This window comes from Trichechus manatus, unplaced genomic scaffold (genome assembly GCF_000243295.1).
Source record: "Trichechus manatus latirostris isolate Lorelei unplaced genomic scaffold, TriManLat1.0 scaffold00061, whole genome shotgun sequence".
NCBI classification, from domain to species: domain Eukaryota; kingdom Metazoa; phylum Chordata; class Mammalia; order Sirenia; family Trichechidae; genus Trichechus; species Trichechus manatus.
The window spans coordinates 2,908,025-2,929,116 of NW_004443997.1; the positions used below are offsets into that span (position 1 = coordinate 2,908,025).

Below are 21,092 nucleotides of genomic sequence, written 5' to 3' on the forward strand. Positions count from 1 at the left end.
AAAATATTTAAAAAAAAAAAAGATGATGACTGCAAAATACAGATAGTGCACTCCACAGATAATCTTAGGACAGTCACTGGGAGCCAAGCAACTCCCTGTTCCATAGACAAGTTCTGCAATCATAGGGATAAGGCCAATCACAAGTCCAATGATTAGACCCCAGAAGGCTCCCTGCAAAAGAAAAAAGAACAAAATCAGAGTTTTTAGAAAGGATGAGAAATTCATTATAGTAACTCATAATTATCACCCTGCCTAAGGATCGACACACAGCTAACTTTAAGCACAAGGTTACCAAGGCAGGGAAAATAACAAAAACATGTTATATGAGTAGGTTGTTACTCTCTTTGGTCCTGAAACATCATTGCTCTGTTGCTTCTCCAAATCCACAACACCCCTGTCTACCCTGACCCAAGCTGAAGTTTTCCTTGACTTTTATATACAGATTTTAAGAACTTACGAGTTATTATATATAATAAAATAAAACTATGACTAATGTTACACATTTTACAACGTTGATATTAGGTATTTTAACAGTTCCATTAAGCTGTTGACAAGTGCAAGCTCTTATTTCTCTGAGAAGCTGATGGGGGTGAAAACATGTGCCCCCTCTTACCCTGTTCAATATGTTATGTTTAAGGGAAGCAATACTGTATGGAGGTGAAGAATATGAGCATTTTATGTAGGAAGGCCTGAGTTTGAATTCCAAAGCACAGAGATATTAACCCCTTTGAACCTGTTTCTCATATGAAAATTATAAAAGTAAGGCTAACATCTAGGAACAATTAAGAGATTAAATATACATGTACTATGGTGTTAGTTGCTGTAGAATCAATTCTGATGCGTGTGACCCCATGCGTGTCAGAGTAGAATTGTATTCCATAAAGTTTTCAAGGCTGTGACCTTTTGAAAGCAGACTGCCGGGCCTGTCTTCTAAGGTTCCACGGGGTGGGTGCTTAACCATTTGTCCCAGCTAGGGACTTCATAATGGTTTCTAATAATTAATTAACCAAATATATATATATATATATACACACACACACACATATAACAGTAATTAATATATTTGAACAATTATTAGTGTGTTAGGCCTCCTTCTAAACCCTTTATATATTTTATCTCAAAAAATTCTCACAACTACCCCATAAAATAGGTACAATTATCTTCACTTTACAGATAAGGAAACTGAGACACAGAGAGATAAGTGATTTGCTTAAGATCACAATGCTACTAAGATAGCAGAGCCAGGATTGGACCCTGGCAATCTGATGTCAAAATCTGTATTGTTCAGCACTGTGCCATATATGTACATAGTATTTTGTACGAATGTTAACACCATACTATGGGTGTGCGTTGTATAGTTATACACTTTAGAGAGAATCAGGAATTGTGGCTGACTGAAACCAAATGTTGAGATAGGATTTGAGGGGTATAAATAGGGTGAAAAGGACGTATTTTACTATCCCGGAGAAATAAACAATTTTTTTCACTTCTGCAGGGAAAGAGTTCCCCAATTTTCAGTTACCTGTTCATTGACTCTCTTACAGAAGACCGCAAGTAGAAAGACAGCTGCCAATGGAGGCCCAAGGTAGCTAGGAAATTGATGCTGTATAATGGAATAGTTGTCCATTTTGAGATACCTGTAACAATGGGACCCACAGAATGCTGGTGACAAGTAATAGAATGATGAATAACCTGGGAAGAAAACAAAATGATTTAAATATTAATCAAAAGCATTTTCAGTATCTCTATTGTGCTTTAGTTCTTGCATTCATTCTTGTAGCCATTCATTGGTTTTCCCAAACAAAACCAAGTCCTTGATACCACATGAATCCATGCCCTGTATAACAATTATCTGTTAGTAAAATGCCAATAAAGCAATTGCTTGTCTATAATTAGCCATAATATCTGCATTTATGTTATTAGACATCCATTCACAAACCATAAAAACAGTTCAAACGTCAGCAATTGATTAGTCATTCCCTAATGCAAAGTACATAATATATCAATTAGAAATAACCACACTATTTCTACTATCAAGTAATTATTTGTATGATAAAGAAAGCTGACTCTTATTTTTGTCTTTTTTCCTAGCTTGAGGGGAAACTAAGTCAGTTTTCATAGGCTAGAATTAAAACAGCTTCTGTCCTAGAATGTTGAGCGATTTGGCAAGAAATGCTAATTTTTGCATTTTACTACTTGAGTGCACTTGCAGGTAGAAAGAATTGGTCAACATGTTGGTAAGTTAGTAAAAACCTATTAGAGGCTCCTAGAACTCAGAAAGCATGACTTGCTCACCTGTCTAAACTCCACAGTAGTCTGTGCTTATTGTGTGAACAAACAAATACAGTGAAATCTATGACAGCCTCAACTTGACAGGACTGTCTTTTTTTCCAGGTCTCACAAGTTTTCAGCCTTTGACAAGGTACAGTCCTACCACTTTTCTATCACTGTCTATTAGTGGAAAATATTTGAGCTCTTCTCTGACAGATTTCCACCTTACACAGGTTCTGGCTTTCGCTGTTTTACTGTATAATTTATTAGACTGTCCATAAAAGACCATCATTTCTCATACCCGCATGACACAGAGAGGTGGTGATTAAGTGGAGAGAGGAACAAGCATCTGAGCAGGAGATTGTGACAGTGTCTCATTTAAGCTTTACAAAACCTCAACCTTGCAAAAATTAAATATGATAAACCATGAAAAGTTTTAGCAGAATGCCTGGAACACTGTAAGTATTCAATAAATAACATGTACTATCATTACTGTTATTATTGTTGGAAATCAGATCATATTCCATCTGGCTCTCTTAGCTTCAGTAGCTTCCTATCACATATGGAATAAAATCCAATTCCTTTCTAGCCAGAGTGACTAGATTTTAAAATGGCCCTGCATGAACTCTCTGATGATGACCTTTCTGACCTTGTTTCTTATTACTCTCCCAGTTGCTCCCCATGTGCCAACTTCACTCCTTGCTGTCCTCTAACATGCTGTCTTAGGCTGGGTTCTCTAGAGAAGCAAAACCAGTAGAGCGTATAAATTAAATATAGAGGGGGATTTATATCAAGGAAACAGCTCACGCGATTGTAGAGGCTAGAATGTCCCAAGTCTGTGGATCAGAGTAGAGGGCTTTCCCAAGTCACACAGCCACAGAAGCTGGTGAGCCCAAGATCGGGAGGTCAGAGAGCAGGGCTCTGCTCACAGGCTGTGAAGATTGACGAATCCCAAATTTGGCAGAAAAGCTGACAGTTCAAGTCCCAAGAACTAGAGATGAGACGACAAGAGGCAGCCGCAGGATCCAGACAGAGCAAAAAGCCAGAACATCTGCTTACATTCAGATGCAGACCACTCCCCCAAGGAAACTCCCTTTCATCTGACTGGCTACTCACAGTACATTCAATCATAGGAGTGATCACATTTAAACACTGAGAATCATGGCCCAGCCAAGTTGACACACAATCTTAACCATCACAGTCCACCCCTTGTCAACTTGGCACATGTACACATCTCCTGAAACCATACATAATCTCTGAATAAAGACAATGAGAAAGTCATACTTGAGCCTAACATGATACAACTAACATGTGTACAACGGAAAATGCACTAGCCCCATTTACATCGTATATTTTATTAGCGAAGGAAACAAAAATATTTGATGCACACATGCAAAGCGGAAATACTGATAACAATTACAGTACCTGTTTCTGCAATTGGTCACGTGGCCATAGCTGGTATTTAGAACTACCTTCTTCCACCACCCCTTCTGTATTCCCTTTGCCCTCAGTAAGCACCTCTGCTGGTCATGGTTTTTTGCCTGGTGGGGTGACCCAAACCTTCATTCCTGAAGGGTCTGGGTCATTAGTAGTCATGTTAGAATTAGGTTGCTGTAGTTTTCCATTGACTTTAATCACAGGGCATAGTAGTACTCAGAGACGTCCTAAGGAATCTCCTGCATTCCAGACATACTCTTCTTTACCTCCATTATATAATACCAATCCATTTCCTCTTGGTAATCAGGATCAATCACATGAGCCAGTATGGTAACTCCCTTCTTTGCCTGTTGATCCTGAGGCATAAGGAGCCCAAAGTGGCCAGGTGGCATTCTTAACTTCCAGTTCAATGGAATCAGTGATGTGTCTCCAGGTGGGAGCATTCCTCCCTTCGGAACTAAAACCTCTAGGCCTGCATAGCAGAAGGTCATGGGGACAGGAAGCAAAAATCTTGCAAGTGGGTCACTAGGGGTAATAGTGAGTGGTGCCACTCCCATTTCCACCTCTTGATTCCTGGACCCATGAATCCTAGCTATTGGAGAAACAGCACCATATATTGGATGCTAGTTTAGAGCAATATACAGCCTCCCCAACCCTGCAAGGTATTGCCACCTAGCTGGTGCCATATTTGTGTCTTTAGAAGGCTATTCCATCGTTCTATCAAGCCAGCTGCTTCAGGATGATGGGGAACATGGTAAGACCAGTGAATTCCATGAGCATGGGCCCACTGCCGCACTTCATTTGCTGTGAAGTGAGTCCCTTGATATGAGGTACTGCTGTGTGGGATACCATGATGGTGGATAAGGCTTTCTGTAAGTCCACAGATGGTAGTTTTGGCAGAAACATTACATGCAGGGAAGGCAAATCCATATCCAGAGTGTCTATTCCAGTAAGGACAAAACACTGCCCTTGCCATGATGGAAGTGGTCTAATGTAATCACTTTCCCACCAGGTTGCTGGCTGATCACCTCGAGGGATGGTGCCATATCGAGGACTCAGTGTTGGTCTCTGCTGCTGGCAGATTGGGCATTCAGCAGTGGCTATAGCCAAGTCAGCCTTGGTGAGTGGAAGTCCATGCTACTGGGCACATGCATAACCTCCATCTCTGCCACCATGGCCACTTTGTTCATGAGCCCATTGAACAATGACGGGAGTAGCTGGGGAAAGAAGACGAGTGGTTTCCACAGAACACATCATCCTATCCACTTGATTGTTAAAATCGTCCTCTGCTGAGGTCACCCTTTGGTGAGCATTCACATGAGACACAAATATCTTCACTTCTTTGGCCAATTCGGAGAGGTCTATCCACATACCTCTTCCCCATAAATCCTTGCCTCCAATTTTCCAATCATATTCCTTCCAAGTCCTTGACCATCCAGCCAAACCATTGGCCATAGCCCATGAATCAGTATACAGTCACACATCTGGCCATTTCTCCTTCCAGGCAAAGTGAACAACCAGGTGTACTGCTCAAAGTTCTGCCCGTTGAGAGGATTTCCCTTCACCACTGTCCTTCAGGGAGGTCCCAGAAAGGGGCCGTAGTGCTGCCGAAGTCCACTTTCTAGTGGTGCCTGCATATCGTGCAGAACCACCTGTAAACCAGGCACAAGTTTTCTCTTCTTCAGTCAACTCATTGTAAGGAACTTCCCATGACGCAATAGATGCAGACTGGGAGATAGAAGGTAACGTGATAGGAGTGGAGACCATGGGCATTTGGGCCACTTCCTCATGCAACTTACTTGTGCCTTCGGGTCCTGCTAAGTCCCAATCTTGAATATACCACTTCCATTTAATGATGGAGTGCTGCTGTGCATGTCCAACTTTAGGACTCTGTGGGTCAGACAACACTCAGTTCATGACGGGCAGCTCAGGCTGCATGGTGACTTGATGTCCCATGGTTAAGTGTTTAGTCTCTACTAAGGCCCAGTAACAAGCCAAAAGTTGTTTCTCAAAAGGAGAGTAGTTATCTGCAGAGGATGGCAGAGATTTGCTCCAAAATCCTAAGGGTCTGCACTGTGATTCACCAATAGGGGCCTGCCAAAGACTCCAAACAGCATCTCTATCTGCCACTGACACTTCAAGCACCATTGAATCAGCTGGATCATACGGCCTAAGTGGCAGAGCAGCTTGCACAGCAGCCTGAACCTGTTGCAGAGCCTTCTCTTGTTCTGGTCCCCACTCAAAACTAGCAGCTTTTTGAGTCACTTGATAAATAGGCCAGAGTAGCACACCCAAATGAGGAATATGTTACCTCCAAAATCCAAAGAGGCCCACTAGGCATTGTGTCTCCTTTTTAGTTGTGGGAGCAGCAAGATGCAATAACTTATCCTTCACTTTAGAAGGAATGTCTCAACATGCCCCACACCACTGGACTCCTAGAAATTTCACTGAAGTGGAAGATGTCTCAGTTTTTCTGGGATTAATTTCCCACCCTCTAGCATGCAAATGTTTTACCAATAAGTCCAGAGTCATTGACACTTCTTCCTTACTAGGTCCAATCAACATAATGTCATCAATGTAATGGACCAGTGTGACGTCTTGTGGAAGGGAAAGGTGATCAAGGTCCCTGCGGACTAAATTATGACATAGGGCTGGAGAGTTGATGTAGCCATGAGGTAGGCAAGTGAAGGTGTATTGCTGGCCTTGCCAGCTGAAGGCAAACTGCTTCTGGTGGTCCTTTGAAACAGGTATGGAGAAAAAGGCATTAGCCAGATCAATAGCTGCATACCAGGTACCAGGAGATGTATTAATTTGCTCAAGCAGTGAAACTACATCTGGAACAGCAGCTGCAATTGGAGTCACCACCTGGTTAAGTTTTAGATAATCTACTGTCATTCTCCAAGATCCATTTGTTTTTTACACAGGCCAAATAGGCGAATTGAATGGCATGTGCTGGGAATCACTACCCCTGCATCCTTCAAGTCCTTTATGGTGGCAGTAATCTCTGCAATCCCTCCAGGAATGCAGTATTGCTTTTGGTTTACTATTTTCCTAGGTAGGGGCAGTTCTAATGGCTTCCACTTTGCTTTTCCTACCATAATAGCCCTTACTTTGTTTGTCAGGGATCAAATGTGGGGGTTCTGCCAGTTGCTGAGCATATATATTCCAATTATGCATTCTGGAACTGGGGGAATCACTACAGGATAGGTTCAGGGACCCGCTGGAGCTACTGTGAGACAGACATGAGCCAAGACTCCATTAATAACCTGACCTCCATACGCCCCCACTCTGACTGGTGGGCCACAGTGATGTTTTGGGTCTCCTGGAATGAGTATCGGTTCAGAGCTAGTATCCAGTAATCCCCCAAAAGTCCGATTATTTCCTTTTCACCAATGAACAGTCACTCTCATAAAAGGCCATAGATCCCTTTGGGGAAGGCTGGGAGAAAGATTAACAGTAAAAATTTTTGACAGTGTATTGGAGTCCTTCCTCAAGGGGACCCAGCCTCCCCTTCAGTCAAGGGGTTGTGGGTCTTTAAACTCGCTCAAATCTGGGAATTGATTGAGGGACCAGGACTCTCTATTCTGGGGATTCGAGTTAGACTGCTGTTCACCTGACCTAGAATTCATCCGTTTGTGTAGATGAAGTAAATATTTAGTAGATTTCCTGTCTATTTCACTCCTAGGGACACCATGACTAAGTAGCCAATGCCATAAATCCATACGAGTCAGACTATTCTGATTACTGCTTTGACTTCTCTGTCCATTACTGTAACCACACCCACCTTGTCTTTGTCAATTGAATGCAGCCACTTGGCCCCTACTACCACAGGGTCGAATCAGCCCCATTGTAGTTAGGTGTCTTAATTCAGTTAGGGCAGTTCCCACTGTCAAATCTGACTTACATAAAACAGCAATCACAGCAGTCTTCAAAGATATTGGAGCTCCGTTCACAAATTTGTTCCTCACAGTTTTGGTAAAAGGTGTGTCCTCTGGGCACTCCATGTATGCGTCTGTGGGTCTAACTTGATAAATCCACTCTAGCGTGCCAATTTCCCTAAGCCTTTGAATGCCTTCTTCTACAGTATAGCAAGGCAAATCTGGTACTTCAACTTAATTTAGTGTAGACCACCTTGTAATCCATGCTTCAGCAATCCAACCAAATAAACTATTAGATCCTTTCGTAACTTCTCTAGCTGAAACATTGAATGAACAATCCGTGCTTAGTGGACCCATATCAATAAACTCAGACTGATCCATCTTTATGTTCCTTGCACCATTATCCCACATCCTTAATAGCTATTCCCACACATATTCCCCAGGTTTCTGTTTGTACATATTAGAAAACTCAAGTAGTTCTTCTGGAGTGTAGCATACCTCCTCCTGGGTCACACTTTGTACTTCACCTTTTGGGGCTCGCTGGGACTTAAGCCTAGTTATAGGTCTAGAAGCCAGAATCGATAGTGTGGAATTGTTCTGAGAACATTTCAGCATTGTCTTGTAAAGAATCTGCCTCAGGCGATGCCCCAGGCAATGACTCAGGGAAGGGCTCTTTAGAGGCAGCTGGGTTACAGCTAATCTCATTAGATGGGAGTGGAGGTGCTAATGGTTTTTCTGGGCAGGATGGTTTAGCAGACAACATGAAGTAACTTCTTCAGATGGAACTGGTTCTGCTGGCAGGAGTGATTCAATGGAATTTATGGGCTCAGTGTCCCCAGCTTCCTGATTATCTGCCCATATGTCCCCATCCCAAGTTTCAGGATCCCATTTCTTCCCAATCAATGCCCTTTGACTTCAGACAGCTCTCGAGGTTGGCAATTGAGCTGGCGTTGTAATTCAGCCACTCTTACAATAAGACCCTGGGTTTGGTTTTTGGCAATTTCAGCTCTGTTACTACAAGAAATAAGGCTTTCTTTCAAAGTACAAGTGGAAGCCTTAAGGTCATGTATGCGGCACTTGAGTTTTGACTCTGAAGCCCTGAGTGCATCTCTTTCCTTCACCAGTTTATATAGCAAAAGTAGGACAAACCAACGAGCTTCATTATATTTCTCATTCTGACAAAGCTATAGAAAGATATCACACATGTGTTCACCCTGAGCCTCACCTTTCACCAATACCTGATCTACTGGTGGTGGTATTTTGTGTATTTGTATAGCCACCTCACGCCATGGACTAGCAGTGCCCTCTTTACTGCTGGAAGCAGAGTCATCAACATCTTTAAGACTAACCACACTTGAGAACCAATTTAGAAAACTCATCCTTACAATTTTGTTTCTCTAGAACCACTCCTGGTACCAAAATGTCTTAGGCTGGGTTCTCTAGAGAAGCAAAACCACTAAAGAGTATAAATATATATATAGAGAGATGTATATCAAGGAAACAGTTCACGAGATTGTAGAGGCTAAAATGTCCCAAGTCTGTGGATCATAGACCTCTCCCAAGTCACCCAGCCATAGAAGCTGGTGAGCCCAAGATCAGCAGGTCGGACAGCAGGGCTCCCACTCACAGGCTGTGAAGGTTGACGAATTCCAAGATCAGCAGGCAAGACCACAGGTTTTCTCCTGATTCAAGAAGCTGCAGGGGCTGGCAAACCCAAGATCAGCAGGTCAGAGAGCAAGGCTCCACTCACAGGCCGTGAAGATTGATGAATCCCAAGTTTGACAAATAAGCTGACAGCTCAAGTCCCAAGAACCAGAGACGAGATGACAGGAGGCAGCTGCAGGATCCAGAGAGAGCAAAAAGCCAGAATGTCTGCTTATATTCAGATGCAGGCCACATCCCCAAGGAAACTCCCTTTCGTCTGATTGGCTATTCACAGTATATTCAATCATGGGAGTGATCACATTTAAACACTGAGAATCATGGCCCAGCAGAGTTGACACACAATCTTAACCATCACACATGCCAAGTATGTGACTATTGCAGGATTGTAGGCAGTTCCTTCCCCAGAGAGCCCAGGGGCTCTCTCCTGCATTTCCTTCAGGGTTCTGCTCAAATGCTCCTCCTCAGGGAGGACTCTGGGTCTTAAGTAGCCACTATCCTCCTGTCCTGCTTTCATTTTCTTCCTATACTTCTTCCCACCTGATGTAGCACACATTTATCATCTATCTCCCCACAAAGCATAACTACCATGAAGGAGGAAATTTTTTTTTATAATTGTGTCCTGGAGATGATAGGTATTGAATAAGAGAGAGAGAGAAAAAAAGAGTCATTAATTTACCATTGAGACGTAAACAGGATTTGTGCCTGTCATGGATTGAATTACATCCCCCCCAAAATGTGTGTATCAGTTTGGCTGGGCCATGATTCCCGGTGGTGTGTGATTTTCCCATGTGTGGTAAATCCTGCCTCTATGATGTTAATGAGGGAGGATGGGCGGCAGTTGTGTTAGTGAGGCAGGACTCAATTTAAAAGACTGGATTGTGTTCTGAGGCAATCTCTTGAAATATAAAAGACAGAAGTGAGCGGTGAGACAGGGGGACCTCATATCATCAAGAAAGCAGTGCTGGGAGCAGAGCGTGTCCTTTGGACCAGGGTCCCTGTGGAGAGAAACTCCTAGTCTGGGGGAACATTGATGAGAAGGCCGACAGAGAGAGAAAGCCTTCCCCTGGAGCTGACGCCCGGAATTTGGACTTTTAGCCTACTTTACTGTGAGGAAATAAATTTCCCTTTGTTAAAGCCATCCACTTATGGTATTTCTGTTGTAACAGCACTAGACGACTAAGACAGTGCCCAATATCATATACCTATTAGTGGGACTACTACATCTTGGGCCTCCTGAATTCCAGTCCATCATTTTGTCTACCACAGAAACACAGATGCCTTACAGTTCTCTGTTTGCGGTAGCATTTTTCCAGAGTCAAGGCTGAGATCAGGAGGTGTCTTGAGAATTTTCCCCTAAGTGTTTAATTTACTACAGTAATTGTAACTGTATTAAATATCACCAAGAAAGTACAATCTTCTAAGCAAATTGTCAATTTCTCTTCACACCCCATTTCACTGAAAAGCTGGCAGGGCTCCTCCAAGATTGGTCTTCATAGACACTGTACTCTGGACTGTACTGAGACGGCCCCTGTGCTGGATCCACTGAGGCTGGTTGCCTAGGCTACCTCATTCAGTGAATGAGCCATGGGAAACGGGGAGATTCCAGGTTATGGGAAGAATAGCAGGGCTTCTGCTTCCATTCCACCCAATGGGGAAACACTGAAAGAAGCTTCGAGTGCTAAGCCACAAGTACATAATCATACATTCTCATTATAAACAATTCACACAAGTAGAGTACCAAAAAAAAGAAAGCCCAGAAGGAGAAACGATGTATTCATACTTTTAGTACTTTAATCACATTTAGATTTAATATTACCATAAATATGAGCATTTTTGCAAGAATCATAATCTGATTTCTCTTGTTTTAAGATCTCTTCCCACGTTCCTTTCTAGCCAGAGTGACTAGATTTTAAAAGATTGGAAGCGAAAGACATGCACACTCCTAGCAATCTTCCTGACAGAAATAAGTGCCCATGTGCACCAAGAGACAGACAAAAATGCTCAAGGCAGCATTATTTGTAACAGCCCCAAACTACAAAATAGTCAGATGTCCATCAACAACAGCATGGATAAATTGTAATATATTCCTACAATGGAATACCATCCAGCAAGAAAATCAATGAACTACAGCTATACCCAACAACATGACTGAACATCACCAACCCAACCTGAGTGAAAGAAGACAGCAGGGAATGCATCTGGAGTTATTCTATTTATACATAGTCCAGAACTGGAAAAAACTATAGTGTTAGAAGTCATAGTGGTTAGCTTTGGAAAAAAGGAAGCCCAAGGCAGCTTTTGTGTGCTAGTGATTTCCATATCTGGACCTGACTTATGGTTACATGGGTCTCATTTTGTGATAAATGTATATATTTATGCTTTGCATGTTTTCTGTATGTGTTCTATACTTTAGCTTTTAAAAACATTTTACAAAATGCCATGACGTCATATGGTCTATTTGAAAATTATGAAAGGGAAAAAGAAGAATATGCCATCCATCCTTTTTGTTGTTCCAGTCCATCCTGATGCCCTCAGGGCCCCCGGGTTGCTTAGGGCCCCCTGGATTGACATAACTCAATAAGCTGACTATTGAAAATAGTCCCTTCTCTGAGTCTGTCCATTTCTAGCTTGGCTCAATTCTTAATGAATGCACTTGATAAACTGCCGTGTGGTAATGTGTGGATGACTTAATCTATTACCACTTTCATGTGATATACATGGAAACTTCTAGAGGTAATACGTTAATCTATCAGAGTAGGTGAGAATTTTATATTCCATGAAAACACTGACCAATTATTGTGAAGATGTCTTTGTGGGGAGGGGGTGTGGAAAGGAAGAAGTAAGAGACAATCAGAAGCATTTAAAGTCTGAAAAAGAAACTATTTCATTTAAAGGTATGGACCCAATGTTTGTTATCTGGAAAGACATAAAGTTCAATTAAATGTCTTCTAATTTTTTTTCTAGGAAGAAAGGCCTGGAAATCTACTTCTGAAAAATCAGCCAATGAAAACCCTATGGAACACAATGGTTTGATCTGCAATGGGGTATGGGCATGATGCAGGACGGATAGGGTTTCATTTCATTGTGCGTGGGCTCGCAATGAGTTTGGGCAACTTAATGGCAGCTAACAACCAAACAACAATGTCCTTTCCCCTACTCTAGAATTCTATATGAGTTTCACTGGAAACAAAGGTGAGGTGGCTCAAATTCACTTCTACATCTGCACTTTCCCAGATAAATTTCAGGTGGAAACTAGAGTTCTCTCACCGTCCAGCTATAAGGAGCTCTTTCTCCGATGCCTTCTTCTGAATCCTGGTGTAGAGATCCATGGCGAAGACGGTGCTTGCACTGTTGAAGATGGAGGTCATGGAGCTCACGAGGGAGGCCAACATGACTGACAGCATCATGCCTCGCAGTCCTGGGGCCAGAAGAGGTGCAAACACTGGTTAGGGGATGGACACCATGGTCTATAAGGATCTTGTTAAACCAGAGAGTCATTCAAAGATGAAATTGTTATCTGGAACGTTTACTAACTGATGTGCCTATCAACATGCACATCAACTTGTGATGTTTCCTACATATTTCCTGATGCTTTGAGAATAATCCACTACAGAATTTTTTGTTCTAAATATATACTTAGAGTTCATCACTGTAATGTTATTTCACTCAAATGAAAATGAGAAAATATCAAGTAGATTCAGTGTCTTCTCAGTTGACCTGGTAATAGTCATAGTCTCTGATTAGCCAAGGCAGGTCTAGTTATATTTTTTTCACATTTTACAATTAAGAAAGTTGATTTTTAGGAAGACTTTCAACACTAGTCCTCTGAGTTGACTCAGAAATTAAAGTAACTCAAATTCCAAAGCAGTAAAAGTTGGTGCAGTTCTCCAGTCCTCTCAGAGGGATCGGGAGAAGTTCTCCAGACCTTCTTTTTTTATTTATTATTATTTATTGTGCTTTAGGTGAAAGTTTACGGAACTAATTAGTTTCTCATTAAACAATTAAAACACATATTGTTTTATGACATTGGTTGCCAATCCCAACATGTCAAAACTCACTGCTTCTCGCCTTTAAGCTCTCCATTTCCATTTGTCCAGCTTTTGTGTCCCCTCCTGCCTTTTCATCCTTGCCCCTGGGCAGGTGTACCCACTTAGACTCATATACACTGTTGAACTATGAGTATTATTGTTTGTTTTATGGGCTTGTCTAATCTTTGGCCGAAGGGTGAACCTTAGGAGTGACTTCAGTACTGAGTTAAAATGGTGTCCAGGGTCCATACTCTCGTGGTTTCTCCAGTCTCTGTCAGACCAGTAAGTCTGGTCTTTTTTTGTGAGTTTGAATTTTGTTCTACATTTTTTTTCCAGCTCCGTCCGGGACCCTCTATTGTGATCCCTGTCAGAGCAGTCAGTGATGGTAGCCAGGCACCATCTAGTTGTGCTGGACTCAGTCTGGTGGAGGCTGTGGTAGTTATGGTCCATTAGTCCTTTCGACTAATGTTTCCCTTGTCTCTTTGGTTTTCTTCATTCTCCCTTGCTCCAGAAGGGATGGGACCAGCAGATGTATCTTAGATGGCCACTCACAAGCTTTTAAGACTCCAGACGCTACTCACCAAAGTAGGATGTAGAACGTTTCCTTATAAACTTTGTTATTCCAGTTGAGCTAGATGTCCCCCTAGACCATGGTCCCCAGCCCTCAGCCCAGTAATTCGGTCCCTAAGGGAGTTTGGATGTGTCTGTGAAGCTTCTATGATTTTGCCTTGGTCAAGTTGTGCTGACTTCCCCAATATTGTGTACTGTCTTACCCTTCACCAAAGTTATCACTTATCTATTGTCTAGTTAGTGTTTTTTCTTCCCCTCCCCTCCCTGGTAACCATCAAAGATGGTTTCTTTCTGTGTGTAAACCTTTTCATGAGTTTTTATAATAGAGGTCTCATACAGTATTTGTCCTTTTGTGATTGACTTATTTCACTCAGCATAATGCCCTCCAGATTCATCCATGTTATTAGATGTTTCGCAGATTCATCATTGTTCTTTATCATTGTGTAGTTTTCCATTGTGTTATGTACCATAGTTTGTTTATCCATTCATCTGTTGATGGGCACTTAGGTTGTTTCCAGTCTTTTTGCTATTCTGAATAATGCTGCAATGAACATGGGTGTGCATATGTCTGTTAGTGTGATGGCTCTTATTTCTCTAGGATATATTCCTAGCAGTGGGATTGCTGGATCATATGGTATTTCTATTTCTAGCTTTTTAAGGAAGGGCCACATTGTTTTACAAAATGGTTGCACCATTTTGCATTCTAACCAGCAGGGCATAAGAGTTCTAATCTCCCAGCAGCCTCTCCAACATTTGTTATTTTTTGCTTTTTTGATTAATGCCAGTTATGTCAGGATGAGATGGTATCTCATTGTGGTTTTGATTTGCATTTCTGTAATGGCTAGTGATCAGGAGCATTCCCTCATGTGTCTGTTAGCCATCTGAATGTCTTCCTTGGTGAAGTGTCTGCTCATATCTTTTGCCCATTTTTAAATTGGATTATTTGTCTTTTTTTGTAGAGATGTTGGATTTTCCTATAGATTGTAGAGACTAGATCTTTGTCGGATATGTGATAGCCAAAATTTTTTTCCTATTCTGTGGGTTCTCTTTTTATTCTTTCGGTGAAGTCTTTTGATGAGCATAAGTGTTTAATTTTTGGAAGATCTCAGTTATCTAGCTTATCTTCTGGAGTTTGTTTATTGTTAGTTATGTTTTGTATCCTATTTATGCCACATATTAGGGCCTCTAGCATTGACCTTATTCTTTTTTCCATGATCTTTATAGTTTTTGGTTATGTATTTAGGTCTTTGATCCATTTTGAATTAGTTTTTGTGTATGGTGTGAGGTATGAGTCCTGTTTCTTTTTTTTTTCCAGATGGACATCCAGTTTTGCCAGCACCATTTGTTCAAAAGACTGTCTTTTCCCCATTTAATGGACTTTGGGCCTTTGCCAAAGATCAGGTGACAGTAGGTGGATGGATTTACATCTGGGTTCTCAATTCTGTTCCATTTGTCAATGTGTCTGTCATTGTACGAGTACCAGGCTGTTTTGACTACCGTAGCTGTATAGTAGCTTCTGAGGTCAGGTAGTGCGAAGTCTCCTACTTTGTTCTTCTTCTTAAATAATGCTTTACTATCTGGGGCCTCTTTCCTTTCCATATAAAGTTAATGATTGGTTTTTCCATGTTGTTAAAGAATGCTGTTGGTATTTGGATCAGAATTGCATTGTATTTGTAGATTGCTTTGAGTAGAATTCACATTTTCATGATGTTGAGTCTACCAATCCACGAACACGGTATGTTTTTCCATTTATGTATGTCTCTTTTGGTTTCTTGCAGTAGTGTTTTGTAGTTTTCTTTGTATATGTCTTTACATCCTTGGTTAGATTTATTCCTAAGTATTTTATTTTTCGGGGGACTATTATAAATGATTCTGCTTTCCTGATTTCCCTTTTGTAGTTTTCTTTATTGGTGTATAGGAATCCAACTGATTTTTGTATGTTTATCTTGTATCCTGCTACACTGCTGAATCTTTCTATTAGTTCCAGTAATTTTCTTGTGGAATCTTTTGAGTTCTTTATGTATAGTATCATATCATCTGCAAAGAGAGATAGTTTTACTTTTTCCTTACCAATTTGGATGCTCTTTATTTCTTTATTCTTGTCTTATTGCTCTAGCCAGGACTTCCAGCACAATGTTAAATAGGAGTGGTGATAAAGGTCATCCTTGTCTTACTCCTGTTCTCAGGGAGAATGTTTTCAGCCTCTCTCTGTTGAGCATAATGTTGGTTGTTGGCTTTGTATAAACAAACAAACAAAAAAAAAAACACAAACCCATTGCTGTCGAGTCGATTCTGCTCATGGTGACCCATTAGGACAGAATAGAACTGCCCCATAAGGTTTCCAAGGAGTGGCTGGGAGATTTGAACAGCTGACCTTTTGGTTAACAGCCAAGTTCTTAACCACTACACCACCAGGGTTTTGTATAGATGCCCTTTATTATGTTGAGGGATTTCCCTTCTATTTCTATCTTATTGAGAGTTTTTATCAGGAATGGGTGTTGGACTTTATCAAATGCCTTTTCTGTGTCAATTGAGATGAGCGTGTGATTCTTTTTGTTTTATGTGGTGCATTACGTTGATTGATTTTCTAATGTTGAACCATCCTTACATACTTGATAAGAATCTCACTTGGTCATGGTGTATTATTCTCATTATTTTTATATGATGCTGAATTCTATTAGCTAGAATTTTGTTGAGAATTTTTGCATCTATATGCCTGAGAGACATTGGTCTGTAATTTTTTTTTTTTTGTGGGGTCTTTGCCTGGTTTTTGTATCGTGGCTATGCTACCTTCATAGAATGAATTTGGAAGTATCCCCTCCTCTTCTATGTTCTGAAATAGTTTGAGTACTACTGAGATGAGCTTTTCTCTGAATGTTTGGTAGAATTCTCCAGTGAAGCCATCTGACCAGGACTTTTTTTTTTGTTGAATTTTTTTTATTATTATTATCTTTTCAGTCTCTTCTCTTGTTACTGATATGTTCAGGTTTTCTACCTCAGTTTGTGGTAGTTTAGGTAGGTAGTGTGTTTCTACAAATTTATCCATTTCTTCTAGGTTTTCAAATTTGTCGGAGTATAGTTTTTCATACGACTCTGTTATGATCCTTTTTATTTCAGGTGGGTCTGTTGTAATGGCCTGCATTTCATTTCTTCTTTGGGTTATTTGGTTCCTCTCTAGTTTTTCTTTCATCAGTTTGGCCAATGGCTTGTCAATTTTGTTGATTCTTTCAAAGAAGCATCTTTTGGTTTTGTTGATTCTTTCATTGTTTTTCTATTCTCTATTTCATTTATTTCTGCTTCAGTGTTTATTATTTCCTTTCTTCTGGTGGCTGTGGGCTTCTTTTGCTGTTCTCTATTTGTTTGAATTGTAAAGCTAGTGTTTTGATTTTATCCCTTTCTTCTTTTTTGATGTGTCCATCTATTACTATAAATTGGCCTCTGAGCACTGCCTTTGCTGTGTTGCAAAGGTTTTGGTATGATGTGGTTTTTTTCATTTGATTCTAGGAATTTTGTGATTCCATATTTGATTTCTTCTATTATCCAGTGGTTTTTAAGCAAGGTGTTATTCAGTTTCCATGTTTTTAATTTTTTTCCTTGCTCTTCCTGTCATTACTTTCTACTTTTATGGCATTGTGATGAGAGAAGATGCTTTGTATTACCTCAATGTTTTGGATTTTGTTGAGGTTTGCTTTGTGGCCTAAGATGTGGTCTATTTTGGAGAACATTCCATGTGCGTTGGAAAAGAATGTGTCCTTTGCTGCTGTTGGGTACAGTGTTATATATATGTCTATTAGGTCAAGCTGGTTGATTGTGGCCTTTAGATTGTCTGTATCTTTGTTGAGTTTCTTTCTAGATGTTCGGTCCTTTACCAAGAGCAGTGAACTACTGTAACTGTGGAAATGTTAATTTCTCCTTTCAGTGCTGTTAGAGTTTGTTTTATGTACTTTGGAGCCTGCCATTGGGTACATAGATATTTATTATGGTTCCAGGAGTCTGTGCCAGTGTTGTTCAGGGGCACAGCACTCAGTGGGGTGGGGTGGGGTGGGGGGAATCATGGGGTGGGGTCTGGAATTCTGCGCTGCTTCTGCTCAGGAGCATGGCACTCAGCAGGATGGGGTGAGGGGATGGCACGGGGCTCATCATGAGGATGCGGAGGTCTGTGCCAGTGCCACTAGGGGGTGCAGCACTCAGCGGGGAAGGGCTGAGGGTGGCACAGGGTGTGGTCTGTGGGTCTGTGGAGATCACTGCAAGTGTCTCTCAGGGGCACGGCACTCAGCACACAGTGCAGAGAGGCAGGAGGGTAGGGAGAGGATGTGAAGTGTGGAGCTAAGTGGGAGAGAGAAAGGAGAGAAACAGAAGCAGAAAAAAAATGAAGAAAAAAATAAATAAAATGACTGTGCACTGAGAGTCAGTGGGTGAATGTGGGGCAGATCCGAGGAAGCTGTGTGCCTGTGGCTCTCTAGCTGAGTGGTGTGACATGGCTGGTGGTGAAGGGGTGAGGGCACCACAAGGGGCTAGGTGAGTGGGAGAAAGGAAAAGAAGGAAGGGAAAGAGAGACAAGAAACAAACAAACAACAGCAACAAAAACAAACAAACAAATAAGATAGAGGGAAGCAGCCATTTGGGGCAGGGAGGAACTGAGCTGATGTCTCTCTCGAGAGGCGGTGTGCCATATCCATTGAGAAACAGTGGGGGCGGTGCACAGGGCTAGGTAGGCGGGAGAAAGGAAAAGAAGGAAGGGAGAGAGAAAGAAGAAACAAAAACAGAAAAACAAACAAACAAAAACCCAAAAAAAAACAGAACAAACAAAAAATATGCCACTGAGGGAACTGGCTGTTGGGAGCAGGGTGGAACCGAGATGGTGGCAAGCTGATGTCTCTCTCAATGGAAGGTGCAGTACAGCCAGTCAGGAAGGAGCAGGGGCAGTACAGGGCTTAGGTGGGAAGGAGAAGGAAAAAGAAGAAAGGGAAAGACGAAGAAAAATAAAAAATATGGCCCTGAGGGAGCCAGCCTGTGGGGGCAGCGTAGACTATGGGAGGCTGGTGGCTCTCTAGCTGAGTGGTGCGGCGTGGCCTTTCGAGAAGGGGCAGGGGCAGCACACAGGGCTGGGGGCTTGAGAAAGGAAAGGAAGGAAGGGAAAGAGAGAAGAAACAAAAACAAAAATATGGCCCTGAGGGAATCAGCTGTTAGGGGCAGGGCAGACCCAGAGCAGCAGTGAGCTGGTGTCTCTCTGGCTGAGTGACCGTGGCCTGCTGGAAAGTGGTGTTAGCAGCATACAGGGCAGAAGGATAGGGGGTGGGAAAGTGTATCTCTGATTACCGGCTGCTCTGTCTCCTGTTGGGAGCTCCATGAAGTTGCCTTCCCGTACTCCCTTTCCAGGGTTGTTGGTGGCTGTGCTCCAAGACAGCCAACCCATGTCACGTGAGCTGGCAGAAGACCTCCATTCCATAGCACTCTCTCGTTCTCTATTCTCTAGTTTCTTCTTCCATTCAGTGCTTGATCTAGTTCTCTATCCTTTTTGTTTATAGTGCTATGTTGCATAATAATCCGTCCGGACCTTCTTAAGTCAGAGATGCCACTGGACTCAACCACCATAGTTCTCCCAACTCATATTTCCCCAATTCTACCTCATCCTCTGGTACGCTTTTGCCTTGTTTTCTAAAGAAATAACCAAAACCAAAAACAACAACAAACTGTTGCCATCATGTCGATTCCAACTCATGGTGAGCCATGTGTGTCAGAGTAGAACTGTGCTCCATAGGGTTTTCAATGGCTACAATTTTTCGGAAGTAGATCTCCAGGTCTTTCTTCTGAGGAGCTTCTGGGTAAATCTGAACCATCAACTTTTTGATTGATCCTTTGTGCCACCCAAAGACTCCCATTATTCTCCTGATTTGCTGAAATCCAGGCCACTCACCAAAACAGGACTCACAGACTCAAATGTCTACAGGCAACAGGCAGGGAGCATAAAAGAGCTAAGGGAACAAAGTGTGAAATACACCAAATTTTCTCCCTGGACATTCTGCACAAGCTGTCCCCTCCACCTTGAACTGTGTTTTTATTTCCATTCTGAGGTTTTCTGGTTTATCAAGGTTTTATGACACCTTAAAAACACTTCTCAGAATTCAAGCATAAAAAAAGAGAGGCTAAGAGGATTCAGGACTTGCCTGCGTACAGGATGCAGCTGATCATTCCTGGCATCACTGTGAGGAACATGGGCAGCAACTTCAGGTACCCACACATGATACAGGCGGCCTTCACTTGAGACATGTTCTTGCCCGAGAGGCAGCGTTGCACAGAGACCTGCCAGAAAAATATGACATAGTCATGAAACAACCAGAGGATGATTTCAAAGGTGACTGTCTCTTTTCAGGGTTTAATGTTATATAAGAAACGATGCTACAGTTAGTGGAAAATAAAAGACTTTGGAGTAAGATCAAGACTCAAACTCCAACTCTTCTTATATGGTATTTGACCTCTATGAGTCTCAAGTTCCTCATCTCTAATGTTAGGTTATCTCTTGAAAGACATTCTGAATATTTGGTATAATGTATGTGAGGCCTTTCGTGCATAGCAATTCTACTAAGTCAATAAATGTCTTTATATGTTTACAGCTTCCAGGCTGCAAAGCAACAATGGCCATGTGCTCCTCCAGGTACAAAGTTCTTGTTACTGCTCCCTGCCACAGGTTGTGTGTTTAAGTTGTACTTTAATATTTCAGGCACTAAGTAAGCCACATACTTATCAGTAACTCTTTACTGTTATGCTGCAACTGCCTCCTTGGGAATCAAGCCTGTCACCATGGAAATGCCATAGTCAGGGAGCCATAAGAGTAGAATCCTGAGACATTTGTCTCTAGATTTCTTCAGAATAATTCTGAGAACCTCATCTAGTTATGAATCAAATATTACAGTTATGGGAAAAATAGTACATATAATTCCTAGTTAAATTGTTCAAATCTCTTGACCAAGAATTTTCTAGCAAAGTGGAATTTCTATGAGAGATGGCACAACTTCTTGATATTTTTATTCTCAAGGACCATTAGCAAACAGGGATGCCTTTTTTCTGCCTAATTGCCTTTGGAGAGACAAATCCATTAACGCTGTCATTCAATGCTGGGGGAGAAGACTGCATTTTTAGATAGAGGACTTAGAGCAGTCAGAGGGACAACACACACCACAGTGAGGAGGGGAGCCCTGTCAGTAGACAAGCAGATCTAAGGGTAATGTGAGGCAAGTCAGGG

The 21,092-nt window shown here is 41.7% G+C and overlaps 1 protein-coding gene across 1 annotated transcript in view; it reads right to left on the minus strand.

Moving 5' to 3' along the window:
• Positions 1 to 21,092, minus strand: part of LOC101359205 (solute carrier family 5 member 4-like) — a 66,393-nt gene that overhangs the window by 12,096 nt on the left and 33,205 nt on the right. Inside the window, 6 exon segments of the mRNA XM_023733654.1 lie at positions 31 to 171; positions 1,523 to 1,591; positions 1,593 to 1,692; positions 12,519 to 12,669; positions 17,953 to 18,081; positions 20,017 to 20,152. Coding sequence (XP_023589422.1) covers positions 31 to 171; positions 1,523 to 1,591; positions 1,593 to 1,692; positions 12,519 to 12,669; positions 17,953 to 18,081; positions 20,017 to 20,152 — 726 coding nt within the window.